This window comes from Chaetodon trifascialis, chromosome 4, assembly GCF_039877785.1.
Source record: "Chaetodon trifascialis isolate fChaTrf1 chromosome 4, fChaTrf1.hap1, whole genome shotgun sequence".
Classification (NCBI taxonomy): Eukaryota; Metazoa; Chordata; class Actinopteri; order Chaetodontiformes; family Chaetodontidae; genus Chaetodon; species Chaetodon trifascialis.
The window spans coordinates 19,585,921-19,601,502 of NC_092059.1; the positions used below are offsets into that span (position 1 = coordinate 19,585,921).

Consider the following 15,582-nt stretch of genomic DNA (forward strand, 5'->3'; position numbering starts at 1 on the left):
AATAAACCATGGAGTACACCCTCAACCTTGGGAAATCACTTGTGTTGTCACAGCCATCTTTTCTGTTCTCCTATTTCTGAATAAATCTGTTAAATGTTATACATCCAACAGCAGAATGAGCTCGTCAGTGTGGCAGACTGCAGCGGGATGGTTGATGCTGACAAGCGTACGCTGCTAAACTGTGGCACGTCAGCGTACCTCCATCTACCTTTCCTTTCTGAGGCTTTCTGCCGGTTGCCACGGTAGCCTGCCTCCCACTGCCCCATTATCCCAAACACCCACTCATACATGCATATACAGAACACACAAACACGCAGCAGCACACGCAGGGCCCTGATGAAATGAATCCTTCTGTATCAGCAGCGCACTGGCCATTTGGCACAATGAACTCCCATGAATAATTCAGTCAGGAGAGGAGCGATAGACGGCACGGTGAGGAGAGGAAGGGAGAGGAGAGGAAGGTGGAGCCGAGAGGAGGGGGGAGTGGCGGCCGAAAAGTCGAGGGAACGACAGGACAGGGGGAGTGGGAGCTTGCCAAGATGTGAGCAGCAGAGGAGGGGAGACACAAGGGAGGAATAATCACCATCAAACTTGCTGAGTCAATAGTGAGAGAGGAGCTGTGTGTTTCTGACAATACAGAGGCCCCTTTGTGCTGCCCTGTGCAGATGCCTGAGCACAAACACACTGGGCCGGCCGAGCCGTGCCAGACTCTGCTACCTCCCTCTTTCCTCCCTCCACCCACACTGCTCTGTTTCGCTTCGAAAGCTGTCGGCGACTCACTTCACAATGTAATCAACAACCAACAGCACACTAGTTAGATGAACATATCCCAAAACTAGCTATTTTACTCTTTGAGCAAAGTTTCTGACAAGCATTCTTTGTTCAGCATAATTATAATTATTCAATCAATCTACAGTGTAAATAGAAAAAACAGATGCTAGCAGTGACATCATGTCATCAGCTCATCCAACAGTACTCTCCTGCTTTGGAGTGTGGACTTCAGGGCAATATGTCTCTCAACAGTAGCATTGCACTAGCTCACCAGTGGATTCTGGTCATTTCATGATACATTCTCATTGTTTGCTCTGAGAATGTGGGCTGTAGCAGCTGTCACATTGTGGGATATTGGTCTTCAATTTCTGACACTGTTAGGTTGTTGACGCAGGCTGTCTCTGGTCACCAAGGCTCCAAATTAGCTGTCAGTGTACATGTCTCACAGTGCAATCTAAGACCACCCTTTCCAACTGACAACCAAAGATTTGACAACATTTGACAGGAGACAGGCCACAATCATCAATTCTCATCCACAATACTATCTTTGATATGAAGAAGATGAAACCCGGCCAAAAACGATATCATCCATTTGCAGAACCTAAGCTTTCAGATCTGCACTTCTGGCCCGACACATCCTTTCCAACCTGTGCCATACAGGCAAGCAAATTGCAGGCGATAGCAGCAACAGTTTAGAACTACAAATGCAGCAATTTGCACCATCAGCAGGCAATGAGTGTCAACCTGTGTCCTTTGTCCTCTCTGAGGAAAGGGTGAGAGGATGGAGATCGTGACCAGATTTCATTTATCCGAAGGAAAAAGGCCATCGGGATGAAGAGGCAGAAAGAAGAAAACACAAGAGGATGCAAGGTAGGTTGATGAGGTGTGTTTGAAACCTAGAGCCATGTGATCACAGCTCTCACCTCTTCAGCATGCAGTTATCTCTAGATTAGATCCCTCAGGTAATGTTACACAGCAGCAGGTTGAATCGTCAGAGGCATTTACAGTTTACAGTCTACCTGGATGAAGCGTTTGTTACACATTTCCACATACTATGTCTCGTTTTCTCGTATCACAACTACAAATATAGCTTAGGCTCCTGTCCGGTGCACGAAGTGTACAACTTATACAGCACAGAAGAGAAGAGCAGAGTCCGTCTGGGGATTGAACCAATGCTACTGAAAAACCTGGCACAGTTTGTGGACATGTTGGATTTGAATGCAGGAACCCACTTCAGTAACATACAAAGTGCCAGGCCACAAGCAGGGCTTTGTCATCCCATACCATCCAAAAATATCTCCAAACCTCTGTCATTCAAAGCAGAAGCAATCATACAATTGATACAAAGATTGGCAGCATTTGAATAAAGTTGATACTGTAGCTACAGAGCAACAAAAGCACAGCCGACAGTGGGTGCTGTACTACAGTATTGCGGTACATCATGTGTATGTGTGCAGCGGGAACTTACGTGGCAACCTGATGCATGACCTTAGTGGACGTGTCTTTCAGCGTGTCCTTCAAGTTGTCCTTGAAGTTGCTGAAGAACTTCCCGGCTCCTCCCTTCACCATGTCCAAGAGTCCTCCGCCATAATTGGCATCCATATCTGGGGACAGAGGACCTTTAGCCAATCAGAATCCAGAGGGACACAAACACAATGCACATACTGAGGAAGCCAACAGAGAGGCACACCTATATGTACATTCACAGAATCATCCTATCTTACCTACTGTGTCAACCGAAAAACAATTGCTGCTGCAGATGATATATTTCTATATTCGTATGATGTCTACTGAATAAACATGATGGTCAGCTCTTCACCAATTTAGAGGTTTTCATTTGACTTCAGTGATGAACAGATGACTCACTGCACAACACACCAAGTAAACACGTGTGTAGGTGTAAAGGAATGATGGACAAGGATGCGAGAGACAAGACACACAATGAAATGCATACCATCTGGAGCTGTGTATTGCTGTGTGTGTATGTGTGCCCATGTATTACTCACGTTGTGGGGCCATAAATCTGTTTACACAGTCACACTGTGAGGACTCGCCGTACTTGTGGGGACAAAATACAGGTCCCCATAATATAAATCATTATATTTTAGGGTGAAGACTGGGGTTAAGGTTAGGGTTAGGTTAGGTTTAGTGTGTGTGTGTGTGTGTGTGTGTGTGTGTGTGTGTGTGTGTGTGTGTGTGTGTGTGTGTGTGTGTGCGTGTGCGTGCGTGCGTGCGTGCGTGCGTGTGTGTCATATCTTAGTCAGCTTGCCTCTGGTGATCTAAGAATGTCTCTCCCTCCTCTTTCCCTCTCTTTCTCCTTCTCTTCCCTTCATATATCCACACACAGCAACATGACTTGAGATGTAAGCTGGCAGTGCTGACAAATTTGCAGACAAAAGAGATTTTCAGCATTTCCAGATGGTGCACCTGGGCGCATCAAGCACTTCTTGTTGTCCACAGGAAACCACCCACAGACCAACCATCAATCAATCATGCTGGGCTCTAGCTTATCATGTGACACGGATAGAGCGGTTCTCTGAAGCCGTGCTTCTTACAGTCAGGGCCTTGAGTGTAATGTCCTACTGCCTGACAACAGAAGGTCTTGGAAAAGGAGCACGTTTCCAGTTGGGACTGGACCATTTAGTTGGAGACAGCTGTTTGCTAAGACAGGATGTAGCTATTTTCCAAAATAATTACATTTTCTTTGGCCTGTGGCAGTTTGTGTGAAAGCAGGGTATTTAATGCTAAACAGGAAAATATAAAGAGACACAGGGAGTGAACTATGTGTCGCATTAGCCTGGGAAGCTAAATCTGGATTTCTGATCAATGGAAGGGACTTAAACCTTTTGATTTATAGTTCAGCATCTCATTTTAGCTGCTGATAGCAGCAGATGCATCATACATATACTGTATCATGCTTAAAGTATATTACAGAAACACAAGCATCCCAGTCTGACCACAGTATCTCTGTGGCGTACCCTGCACGGCTACGTGTGTCTGCTTCCTAGCTAATGTACAACTTTAAATGAAGCTTACGATCAGTAATGGAAGGAATTAAATTAGACCTTGTTCAAATGGACCTTCTCAAAATCCCAAATTATCCAGGAGGCGGCTTCTTCATTGTAGTGACATTGTGACTTTGTACTGGTTGAAATATCAACTTCAGCTGGGAGGTCTGAGTGTATCAGCCATGTTCATCCAGCCAATACTGGGAGTATGTGATCAATGTGAGGCAGATGGTTCATTACGGGGACACAGTATCTTGTCATTAGCTGGTAGTTGGCTGCAATTTCTGTGATGTATTTGCACTAAAAACATTACTGAAGAAGAATAGCTAATTGTCCATTAGAGGCCATTGTTGCTTTAAGCTGGTGGGTCACTGTGCCTTATTCCACCTAGAGCTATTAGTATTATATTATGACCCCTTCCAGAGTAGATGTTTTTTTAATTCAAGTTCTAGTGCGTCCAACTCAGGCCAGTGCAGGCTGGGTTCTGGTCTCTGGTTCTTGTCCATGCCATACATAGTATCCCCTCACATACGGCGCTAATGTGATCAACTGGATCGATAACAAGAGCTAGACGATATTTCTGGTGGAATGAAGGCGCACACTTTTCATTGATTTTAACAGCAGACTTTCACACTTACGCACAAACTCACATTTCAAAGACTGTCTCTGAGGAAATCTGTCTCGAGAGAAACGCAGGCTGCTGAGACAGTTTCCTGATTAATCACAAACAGTAGCTGCTTTATACTCTCTCGCTCTGTTCTCTCCCTCCTTACTCCTTCACCAACACTACTTGTCTACTTTTGATCCCTCTTTCCCTCTTGTCTGGTTCACTCCATCCTGTCCTCCTCCTCCTCCCGACAATTCTTCACCAAATTCCAAATTTAGACTTTTCATCTCCAACTGCAGAGGCTTGAAATGTGTGACAGGGATTTATTTCTTGTGAAGAATAAAGCTCCTGCTTGTTGAACTCATATAGCATATGATCCACAGAAATTTCCAAAAACTCAAACAGATCCTTGCCCACGGCAATCAAAACAGATGTTGTATCTGTTTACTGAACTGAATTACAGATTTTAACTGTAATGTTTAACTTTTATTTTAACTGGCACTTGCTGCATTAAAAAAAAAACTTGGGATATGGAGTCTGAACGACTTAATTAAAGTGTATTGGTACATCACTGGAGTGCCATTTATATAGACTTTTATAAATTAACAGGTATTACATTGTTGCATTGAGAGAACGAGTAAGTAAGAAGTGAAGAACTTTAAGCTTGGGGTAAACCTGAAGACTAGCGGAAACCTGCAAAGACTGGACAGATGTTTTAGTCTTTCACAGTCAGGAAGGACCACAAAACTTCAACCGAGTAAATGCACTAAATCACTGATTCTCAACTGGTGGGTCGCAGACCTGTTTTCAGTGGTTCGCGAGCCTTTCCCTGGGCAAAAAAAATGTTATGAAAAAAAACCCTGTGCTTTAATTTTGGAGGGGATTTTTACTTAAAATAAAATTATATGATTCTATCGGCTGACGATCAGCAGTGACTGACCCAGGCTGGAACAGACCCGGTCCAACTTGGTCCGATCAGTCATCACGTCATTACGTTCATAATCAGCTCAACAGCTGTGATGTGTGTCCCCGTCTTTATCCGCCCAAGGTCATTAAATTTCTTCAGCTGACATGAAAACCACTAAAACTATTATTACTATTATAGTTATAGGATTCTCACATGAAAGCACAAGCATTGAAACCCAACATGAAAGGACTGAAAAAGAATTAAAGTCAAGTACTGCACCACTGACATTATCACATCTGTGCCTTTCAACCTTGCAACCTTTTATCTGACAGCAGGCCTGTTTTTTCACATCCTGATGTACTGTCCTCAGCTTTTTGTGGTGAAGGTTTGTGTGAGTTTATGTCACTTCATCTTTACTTATCTGTACAGCAACACACAGAAAAAGAAAGGCAGGATAACGTGGAGCAAAGGCTGAGCAGCCTAATATACAGAGAATAACCCCGTTAACTCTGCTGCTGAGTGAATTAACTTCGAAATCATTTAATTTGTTGCTTGTATCCTGGGCTAACGTCATACAATTACCAATTAACCTTCATCTAAAGGAATAGTTCTACATGCTGAAATGTGTTTTTTTTTTTTTTTCCTTTCTTGCCAGAGGTCACATTAGAAGATCAATATCACTCTCATGTCTGTGCACTAATATGAAGCTACAGCCTCTGGTTAGCTTAGCAAACAGACTGCAAACAGCTAGCCTGTCTCAGTCCAAAGGCAACAAAATCTGCCTTCAGAGCTAATTTTTGTATGGATTAAACAAGATAAAACATGTGAACTCTTGATCTTTAGAGCTTTAGAAATACCTATTTCCTCCTGTCTTTTTGCTAAGCTAAGCTAACCAGCTGCTGGCTGGAATAGGTAGCCTGGCTCTGTCCAAAAGTAACAAAATCCACTTACCAGCACTTCTAAAGCTCTAAAGGTCACAAGTTCACATCTTACATCTTGTTTTATTCTTAACCTTCAACTATGCAAATTTCCCAGCCAGTGAGCCTGACAGGATGTATGAACAAAACCTGGATCCTGCTCCACCTTGAACTCACAAGCCATATGAGATCTGCCAATCATGTTTAGAGGCCTGCACAGGTAAAGAAACATTTGAGGCGATGAAGAAAACAATGTGCTTGGAAGACATCTCACTAGCCTACAGGGAGAGCTGTTCCATGAAAATAGGACCAGGCCAGTAGCTCAACCCTCCTCCCTCCTCAGCTGCCCCCCCATCACTTTCCCAGAGTCAACCAATAGAAGCAGAGAGAGGGAGGGAGAGAGAGATGACTGAAGAAAAGAGAAAGACAGTTCTAGTTATGTCCACAGGGATCAGTGGGCTGTCTGAATATGTCTCCCTCCTCCCACAGCCCCAAACCGTTCTCCCTTAATGTCTGGCTGGTGTGAATGACACAGATGGACGCATAAACACAACAATGAAGCTTGACAAGCAAACACACTGCGCTGCACTCCCTCTCAGTGTTACTACACCGTGCTGGGCCTCGTCGTGTCCTGGTCCTGAATGACTGTGGCGTAAACCCGGACTCTAATCTGCTTAATTATAGATGCTGCTGATGAGTCAAGGAGTGTATGATTAATCATCTACTATCCAGCTTCACCGGGGGAGAATGACACTGCTCTGAATGGCAAGGAAGCTCTGACAGGCAGCTAAAAGCATAGTACCCCAATAAAAAGCTGTGAACTGCAGATGCACGCTGACAGCTCAGTAGTCAAAATTTTGTATAAAAGCTCTGAAATTTTTAACTAACTCTGTAGCTGAGCGTAGTTCTGTGGCACTCAAACAAGCTCATAAATGAGTCTATGTGTAAACAGGTATTGCCTCTTTTTTTAGTTCTTGCCATCAAATGAGACAGGTCTGATTCATTTGTGTTGACAAAGTGACAGCAGCAGCATGACAGGAAATGAGGGAAGAGAGAAATGGGAAACGATATGCAGTAAAGGCTCTTGAACCAGTCATGTTGTGGTTCGTGGTGAGTGCCTTAACCCCAATAGGCCACCAGGGCGCCACAACGCTGCAGTCAGGGTATGTGAGTCGCTGCATAACAAACAGAATCCATCACTTTGAGAGTCAGACTGGTTTTACTGCTATCAATCAAAATCTCAACAAAGCCACTGGCAGGGAGACACCTGACCATGTTGAGTGAACTTGCTCTTGGTATACTTCTGAAGCCATATCTAATTATGTTTATCACTTATCTTTAGCCTCTTCTTTAAAACTGTGTTTTCATCACACAGCTCTGTAAGAGACCATGAGTCCTCTCTGAAGAGGCAGCTGCTCAATACAGGATTAGACCTAAACTGTTTGGAGACAAATATAAACTAGACATATAATGTAGTTAGCTGCTAACTTGTTAGCATTAGGCTATGAATGTAAAAATGAGGTCACACACCATCATCAATGGTTCCTTTGGTCCCACTGCCTAATGGATTTGAACCTTCTTGAGTGACTGGCTTCTATCTTATCATCTCTAAACAATATCAGAGATTCATTCAGGTGTTTGTTTATTTACTTTTCATTGCCAAAGCTGTCTTCATAAATGATGCTGTATAAATCAGCTATGTCTGCAGTGTGAATGAACCACACCTTTGCTCCCTAAATCTATGTCCTCCTGTACATCATATGCTTTATATCACATCTATTTCTCGGCATATCTGTGTGAATCTAGCTGTGCTAGCTGGTCTGGTCTGGTGTGTGCCTCTGTGTCTGTGGCCAGATGGATGTGGGAGTGCGCAGACTGGTGCGCCAGCTACAGTGACAAACCTCGCTGATACAGACACCAGAGGAAGCTCTAATATGGGCTCCATCAGGTGAATACAGCAGCAGAGAGCCCGGCAGTTCACAGAAAGACAGAGCGGGGCACCTACAGAGCCCAGAGCTGCTGGCATTGGCAGGAAGATCAATGGTTTGTTTGAATGTGTCTCCCTCCATCTAGAGTGCCAACCTTTAGCCCTCACTATCAGGCTGAATGAGACAGACGGATACACAGACACACACACACACACACACACACACACACACACACACACACACACACACACACACACACACACACACACACACATAAAAGAGACCATCCATAAGGCCTGGCAGGCCACACAGACATCTGACACTGGAGCCCACCCCCTCTCAACCCCCCACCCAGCCTCCCCAGCAACAATCCCAATCCCCTTTCCTCACTGACCCCTCCACCCTCCTCATCCAGCTTCTTCAGTTTCACACAAGTGTTCATCCCTGGAGGCTGGCTGACTCCACAGAGCCCTGCAGTGAGGTGAAGACAGGGCAGGTCCCACAGACTTTAAACACCCACAGTAATAGACTTCCCGATTAACTTTCACTTTCATTAAAGCAAACAATTACTGGTTTTTGTTGTAATATTAGCAGCAATAGTTGCAGCACTGATTGTATTGGACTATTGTCTGTTGGCCTGGAAACTGCACAATGCTTTGAGAGAAAAAAGAAACTGATTTTGTAAACATGGATGATACAAACACTGAGTCAGCTGTTTCCGGGAGATGAGAAAAAAAGCTGTTTATAAGGATCAACTTAAGACTTGTGCCATTTATTTTCTCTCTTTCTAACTATTCAATGTACAATTTCCTCAAAAGAAAAATCACGTAAAGATGCTATTTGAATCTCTATGTTGTACATGGTGATAATGACTTTATATTTTGATGTGTATTTGTGTAGTATAATCTCATGTAGCACAGGCCAAATGTTTGGCATGATACATAAATACAGACTAAGTCAGTAGTAATAGCAGTTACAGTTACTGCAGTAGTAGGATACTTGTAGTAGTGGCAGCAGAAATGGTCTCCGCAGCAGTAGTAACATAAACTGTTACAATAAAACTTTATTCTTCTCGAGAGGCTCTATGACAGAGGACACAATTGATCTCAGTGAGCATAAAGCGTCGGAACAAATGACTTTTGGCCAGAATCAATAAAGCACATGGAGGATTTATCACAAGATTAATGAGGAACAGATGGATTATAGCGTGTGCCTTTATTATCATGAGGACCATGTTTTTTTGTTTTTAATTGGATACATGAGCCTTGTAATCCATCATTCACAGCTGGTCAGATGACTAAACTTTGAAACTGAAAGAATTTTGCGCTTCTGCTGCCTGAAACGGAAGTAAGACTTATTCTTCTGACTATACAGTTTCACATTTAGAGCCCACACAGAAAAGTAAATAAACTATATAATGTGGTTATCGTGGTAGATATCTCTGAAAATTGGCAGAAATTAGTTTTTCTACATATGCTTCCATCTTCTATAGGTTGTAAATGTATTATGGACACTAGAAAAGAGTATTGTGTGCTACTAAACGCAGGCAGTGTGTTGCAAATATTATGCCAATCTTTCTGATACTTTGCACAGCTACAGCGTGCCATTACCTTTTACTCTAGTCTGAGCTGTATCGGTACTAGCTTTCCTTACAGGAACATGTGCAGGACTGGGCAGCACCTAATGCAGACGATTTAACACAAAACCAACGGCACTAGGACATGTGTTCATCTGTCCTGCATACAGTAGCCCAATATAGCATTTAGGTGGGGTCTGGGAGCCACTCTGAGCCCAGGAGGGGACTCCAGGAGGTGCACAGCCACACTGCATACTTTCACTATTGTTAGCTATTGTGGTACAGGCTACCTTAATACTGTCTAAAGTCATCCCGTCTCACTCAAGCACTCTCCAGATCAGGGTACAATCGCCATCCCGGTTGCGGGAGGCGGTGAGGACTCTTACCTGAGCTGTCCATGGTGCTGCAGTCCTCCTCTCTCAGCGGGCCCGCCTTCGGTCCAAGGGTGGCCGCTATGGAGCCTGCGAGTGTGCTGCCGCCGCTGCTGCTCCCTCTGCCGACACTGAAGCTATCTCCGCCGCTATCGACCAACTGCAAAGATTCATAGCCATCGTAACTGGTCTTTTTCTTGTATGCCCCCAGCAAGCTCATTACCGAAGGACACACACGCACACGAAAAGGAGAAATTAAAGACAAAAGAAGCCCAAAGACGTAGCAGGCTACGCCGCGCCGTCGCCGCCGCCACCGCCGCTGCCGCCTGTGCTGCCACTAGCTTACTGCTGCTGAGTGCACCACATGTCCGCGGAGGAGAGGACGAGCGGTCTCCTCTGTTTTCTAGTGAAAGGAATATTCTGCCGGGAGGTCTCTCTCTCTCTCTCTCTCTCTCTCTCTCTCTCTCTCTCTCTCTCTCTCTCTCTCCCCTCCTCTCTCTCTGTCTGTCTATCGCCTCCTCTTTTCTCAGCGGCACCGCATTTTACTACGACGCTGCTGCTGCTGCTGCTGCTCCTGCTGCTCCTGCTGCTGTAGTCCCCGACTGAGTAAGAGGGAAATCCACCCCAACACACAATCCCCTCATGTTATTGCTGCATCTATTATTCACACACTCTAATTGTGCATACGCCTAGAGGCCTATTTTTCCTCAAGCTCACCAGTACACAACAATTTCGGGGTAAAACTACAAAATTAAGGTCATGTAAAAATAGATTGGAATAAGTTAAAAAATGTCAGTGAAGTCATCATTGAGCGCCACTGACATATGACAGTCACTGGTGGAATGTCACTTATTTTTAAGTACTTGTACATTACTTGAGTATTTCCATTTCGTGCTATTTTATACTTCTACTCCACTACATTTACCTCACAGCTGTACTAATTAAATGTACTTTGCAGATTTAGATTATTAATATAACACATGACACTAACAATTAATTATGAAATTAAGGATAAACTATCCAGTATTATAAATGTAATTAAAACTATCCCCACCTTTACCAGTAAACATTAAAGTAATGAACACGTTGATGCACCAGTAATTATAATCCAGTAATATAACATATATGATTCTAAAATGGGCCATTTTACATAATGAGTACTTTTGCTTTTGGTACATGAAGTTTATTTTGATGCAGATACTGTAAAATTTTCCATGTAGGAATTTGACTTCTGAAAGAGTATTTTTCCGCTTTAAATTTGAAGCCATCTTATGTCTATCTTATGTGATGTCATTAAATTTGCTCACATGCCTCTATGTAAAAAGAGCAGGATCCCAGTTTTATGAATAATGTCTGCGTGGATTTCCCCTTTCAAGGCTCTTTTCAAAATGTCTGTGGGCGTCCAGCCAATTCTGATTGTTCTATTAAAGAGGTGGAAGGCAAGTGTTCCATCCTGCACAGTTGTTTCCACTAAATATTTGCTGGGTTAAATACAACATTGTGCAGAATTAAGTAGGCTACACAAAGATTTAGGTTTAGTTAATCATAATGTCTCTAAAATGTCAGAAATTTGTGAAGAATCAATGTCACAGAGTTAAAGTCTTAACATTGTTCATTTTGTGCAATCAAAATCAAATCATCAATCAAAAAAGATATTAAATGTACAATCATATAAGCCAAAAAAGCAGAAATTACTCACTGGTACCAGCAAATGACTGACATTTTAGCTTCAAAAGTGACCCAAATGATTTATCAATAATCAAGTTGACAATTGACCAATGTAACTGAGTCACCTAAATGCAGGCCAGATGCACCATAGATGTATAATGGATGGAGTCTGTTGTAACCATGACTGTGCACAGTGAAGAGGCACAGCTGATAATGGCATAAAGTGAGCTATAAAGTAAAATGTGCAGCATCATCTATTAAAGTATGACCTCAGGGAGTAGAGAGATATAAGAAATCTTGAGTTAATTTAAAGAACCTCTTGTTATGAACTGGTTTGTTGGGTATAAATAAGGAGCAAATTAAGAGTCTGGGCCCATGATAGAGCAAATCCCTTATTTGAGTCCTGTGCTGAAAATAAGTCTAGACCCTTGGCCTTGTCATAGTTAAAGATTCAAATAAGAGGTGTCTTGTATTGCAGGACAACAGCACCATGCTTTGTCAGAAAAGGGAAACTAACTCTGCATCATGGGGAATTTTCTCAGCCTCTACTCAAGCACCAGCTTTAAATGTTAATAAGCTCTTTGTAATTAAAATCCAACTGATTTTTAATTTTAGCTCCAAATTTGTCATTTTAGCTTCAATTTTTGGGTAGTGACCCTGGTTCCATGCAGGACAAAACACTGACCACTGATGGCATGCTTCCTCCCTTGGCCTTGTCCCCTGGCAACAGAAACTCTGCATGGTTCTGAAAAGAGGACATGAGCCTGGGAAACTCTTTTAGGAGAGCAGACGGGAGCTCAAAGCCCAGCGGGAACGGAATGTCCAAAACGGAGGAACGAAACCCCCGCCATACCGGACGCAGAGTGCTGCCGCTCCATTGTAGCAATGGAGCTTCCTGTCTTGTTCCTAACTGTGCCTACCAGTATTTACCCCGGCTGAATGTGACTGCTCAGGATACAGGCAGCAGGTGCAGAAAGGACATCACAATCTGCCACAATCAAAGGTTTACACAGGAAGACACAACAAGCCCAATCAAACACATGAATTGAGCTGAAACAATTAGTTGATTCATTTTTTTGTCTGAGCCCATCAATTATTTTGTGAATCGATAAATCATTTCAGTCATTCTTCAAGCCAAGTTGCCCAACATTCATTCCATCCTCTCAAATGTGAGGATTTGGCTCTTTGTCACCTTGAGCTCTGGGAGGTTAAAATGATCATATCATATTAAAGATTAATCAATTAATAGAGAAAATAATCAGACTATAAGTAATGAAAATAATTGTTAGTTGCAGCCCTGAAAGAAAATATTGAAAAAATATATCTTCCAGCTTGAGCTACATTGCAGACTTTGCATAAAAAAGCTTATGGGACAATATCTGGGCCTATATCACACCTCTGATATAAACCACATTTCTAACTCTTATGGGTGTTGGCCAACCATTACATAAATATGGGCACCTGGCTTACCATAAAAGTTAATGCTCACAGTGCACCGCTTGGCTGAGTGACCTGTAGTGATAACAGGGACACCTGATACCTGCAGGTTGTATAATTCTAAGAGACCATGTGATGACTTTTGAGGCATTCATTTATATCCCCCTTTTTAGGAACTCCTGAAAAGCCTTCAAATGCAATGCAAAGCGCCATTTTAAATGTTTTATGACACCACTGTAATGTGAAACTGACTGTGGCCTTGTATCTTAAATGACATATCAACATTTTCATTGGTTTTACCACCATTCTCAATGAAGGATTAAGGATTAATGATTATCCTCATAACAGTTAAAGCAGCATCCAGGAATCTGCTGGATCAGCTGTAGGACTCACTTGACAAGACACCCAGTGGACTTGAATCTGTGGCTAAGTCTGTGAGACTTTAGCTCCTGTAATCCAAGGATTCTTGTTCTCTGTGGTAAAAACTGAAACAACACAGATACACACTGGCTTCATGTGTCTTCATAGAAAACAACAGCATCCATGCTGCCCTGGTTTTACCAGTGAGCTGGCAGGTGGCCTACTTTAGGGACTGGAAACTATCCCATCTATCCTTCTGAAGGGCTGAGCATGACAGATTCTCTACCTGTTTACTTAGTGTAAGTCTCTGCCTTCAACCATTAGAAAGGCTTAAACCCCTTGTGCGCCTGCTCTTTTTCATTGCACGATAAACAAAAGCATTACAAAGAAAATAATCTATCCATGTAGTAGTGAAGTTCTATGCTTTAAAGACACAGTGAAATTAAAAATATATTTTCCAGGCTCTAATCCAGTACACTGATCATTCACTGGATCTTGTTACACATCCTAAATGTGTGTCAAAACATTTTTATTATTATTATTTTTAGACTGAAATGTCATTAGTACAATTGTGAGGTACATGTACTTTCTTTGGGTATTTCAAAATTCTGCTACCTAATTTTTATTTCTACTCCACTAGAATTCAGAGGAGAATATTGCACTTTTTACTCCAACACATTTATTTGACACTTGTTACTTTTTTTGTTACCATTTTGCATTTTTGGTACTTTAATCATATTTTCATGCTAACAGTTTTGTATTTCTAGTTAGGTACAAAATATGAATATGACTTTTCCTTGTAAAAACACTATTTCTTCACGGGGACATTTTAAGTACTCCTGCAACACTGCATAAAAAAGCTAACTGTTAGCTAGTGTGGTTAGCCAGCAGGGCATTATCATAGAGGGTGTGTTTAGCTGGAAAAAACTTTGGTAACATATCCAACGGATAAGGTCGTGCGAGGTCTGACTTAATAATTTAACCCTGCAGGTGAAAGAGGTTGGTGAAGGCTAACGGTGATGTAGCTCCATGCTACATCTCTCAGCAGTTAGCTAAGACTCATTCACTATACCACGCCCACTTCTGAGTGGCCTAATAGAATATGTATGATAACTAAATCCCACCCACTCATGCCATTGAATATATGTCACATTAAAGAAGCTAAACACTCTGTCCTCACTTTCACTGGGACTTTAATGTGGAAAAGAAACAGACAGCCCACTTAATAATCACTTCCTGTATCTGTCTCACACGGGTGTCACCACAGACCCGCCCCTTTAGGAAGCTAACAGCTGGTCCTGAGTCTGTTCATTCCAATGGGAAAACTGAACGTGAGCAGAGCAAATTATGACCCATTTCTGTCGCCAAAGTAAGTATTTGACCCATGTTTCACAAGCTGCATATCCTCCCAGAATTCTGACACTTCAATTAAACTTTCCAAATCAGGAGGGCAACACACTCTCCTGACAAGCAATAATTCATCAGTAATGCCTTAACATTAAAGATGCCCAATGGGGATGGGTTTGAGAGGTGATCACGCCCACTGAGAAGACAGGAAGTGCATACATTTTCATACCACTGGCAGAGCTTCTGAGTCATCATCTCGTGTTATAGAGCATCTTTGATTAGGTGTCCGCCTACTATGTCAGCGCTTAATGCAGCAGAGGCTGGTGACTGCACAACACAGCAAGATGTGACTCAGAGCCTCAGATCACAACATGAAACCACACCAAGCTGTGTTAAGCTGCTCACGTGATATGCGTGACGCTGGTGGTGATGTGACGATCGCTATTGGTCAAAACAGGAGAGAAGCTGTCCTCTCACTGTAGAGCCAGCCCTGGGTGATAAAGACGGTGGTTTAGATAAAACTGATAATCAAGATCGAGGAAGAGGAATCAGTCATGTCCGAATGCTGACGAGGCTGTGTTAAAAAAAGAAGAAGAAGAAGAAGAAGAAGGAAAAACCTGTCCTGTGGAAATAAAACACTGATTTGTGTACAGAGTGTTGTGTGCCTTTAACTGGTGTCCTCCTG

At 42.7% G+C, this 15,582-nt stretch overlaps 1 protein-coding gene across 6 annotated transcripts in view; it reads right to left on the reverse strand.

The window, feature by feature from the left end:
* dnajc6 (DnaJ (Hsp40) homolog, subfamily C, member 6) overlaps window positions 1-15,582 on the reverse strand; it is a 41,461-nt gene that overhangs the window by 24,896 nt on the left and 983 nt on the right. For 3 of the 6 annotated variants that reach the window (XM_070960474.1, XM_070960473.1, XM_070960472.1), the window contains exons 1-2: window positions 10,101-10,437; window positions 2,240-2,375 (exon numbers count right to left, since the gene is read on the reverse strand). In XM_070960474.1, the coding sequence (XP_070816575.1) occupies window positions 2,240-2,375; window positions 10,101-10,305 (341 nt within the window). In that variant the 5' untranslated portion in view covers window positions 10,306-10,437. Of the gene's footprint in view, window positions 1-2,239; window positions 2,376-10,100; window positions 10,508-15,582 lie in introns of those variants that run through there. The other 3 variants (XM_070960478.1, XM_070960476.1, XM_070960475.1) reach the window with 2 other exon arrangements.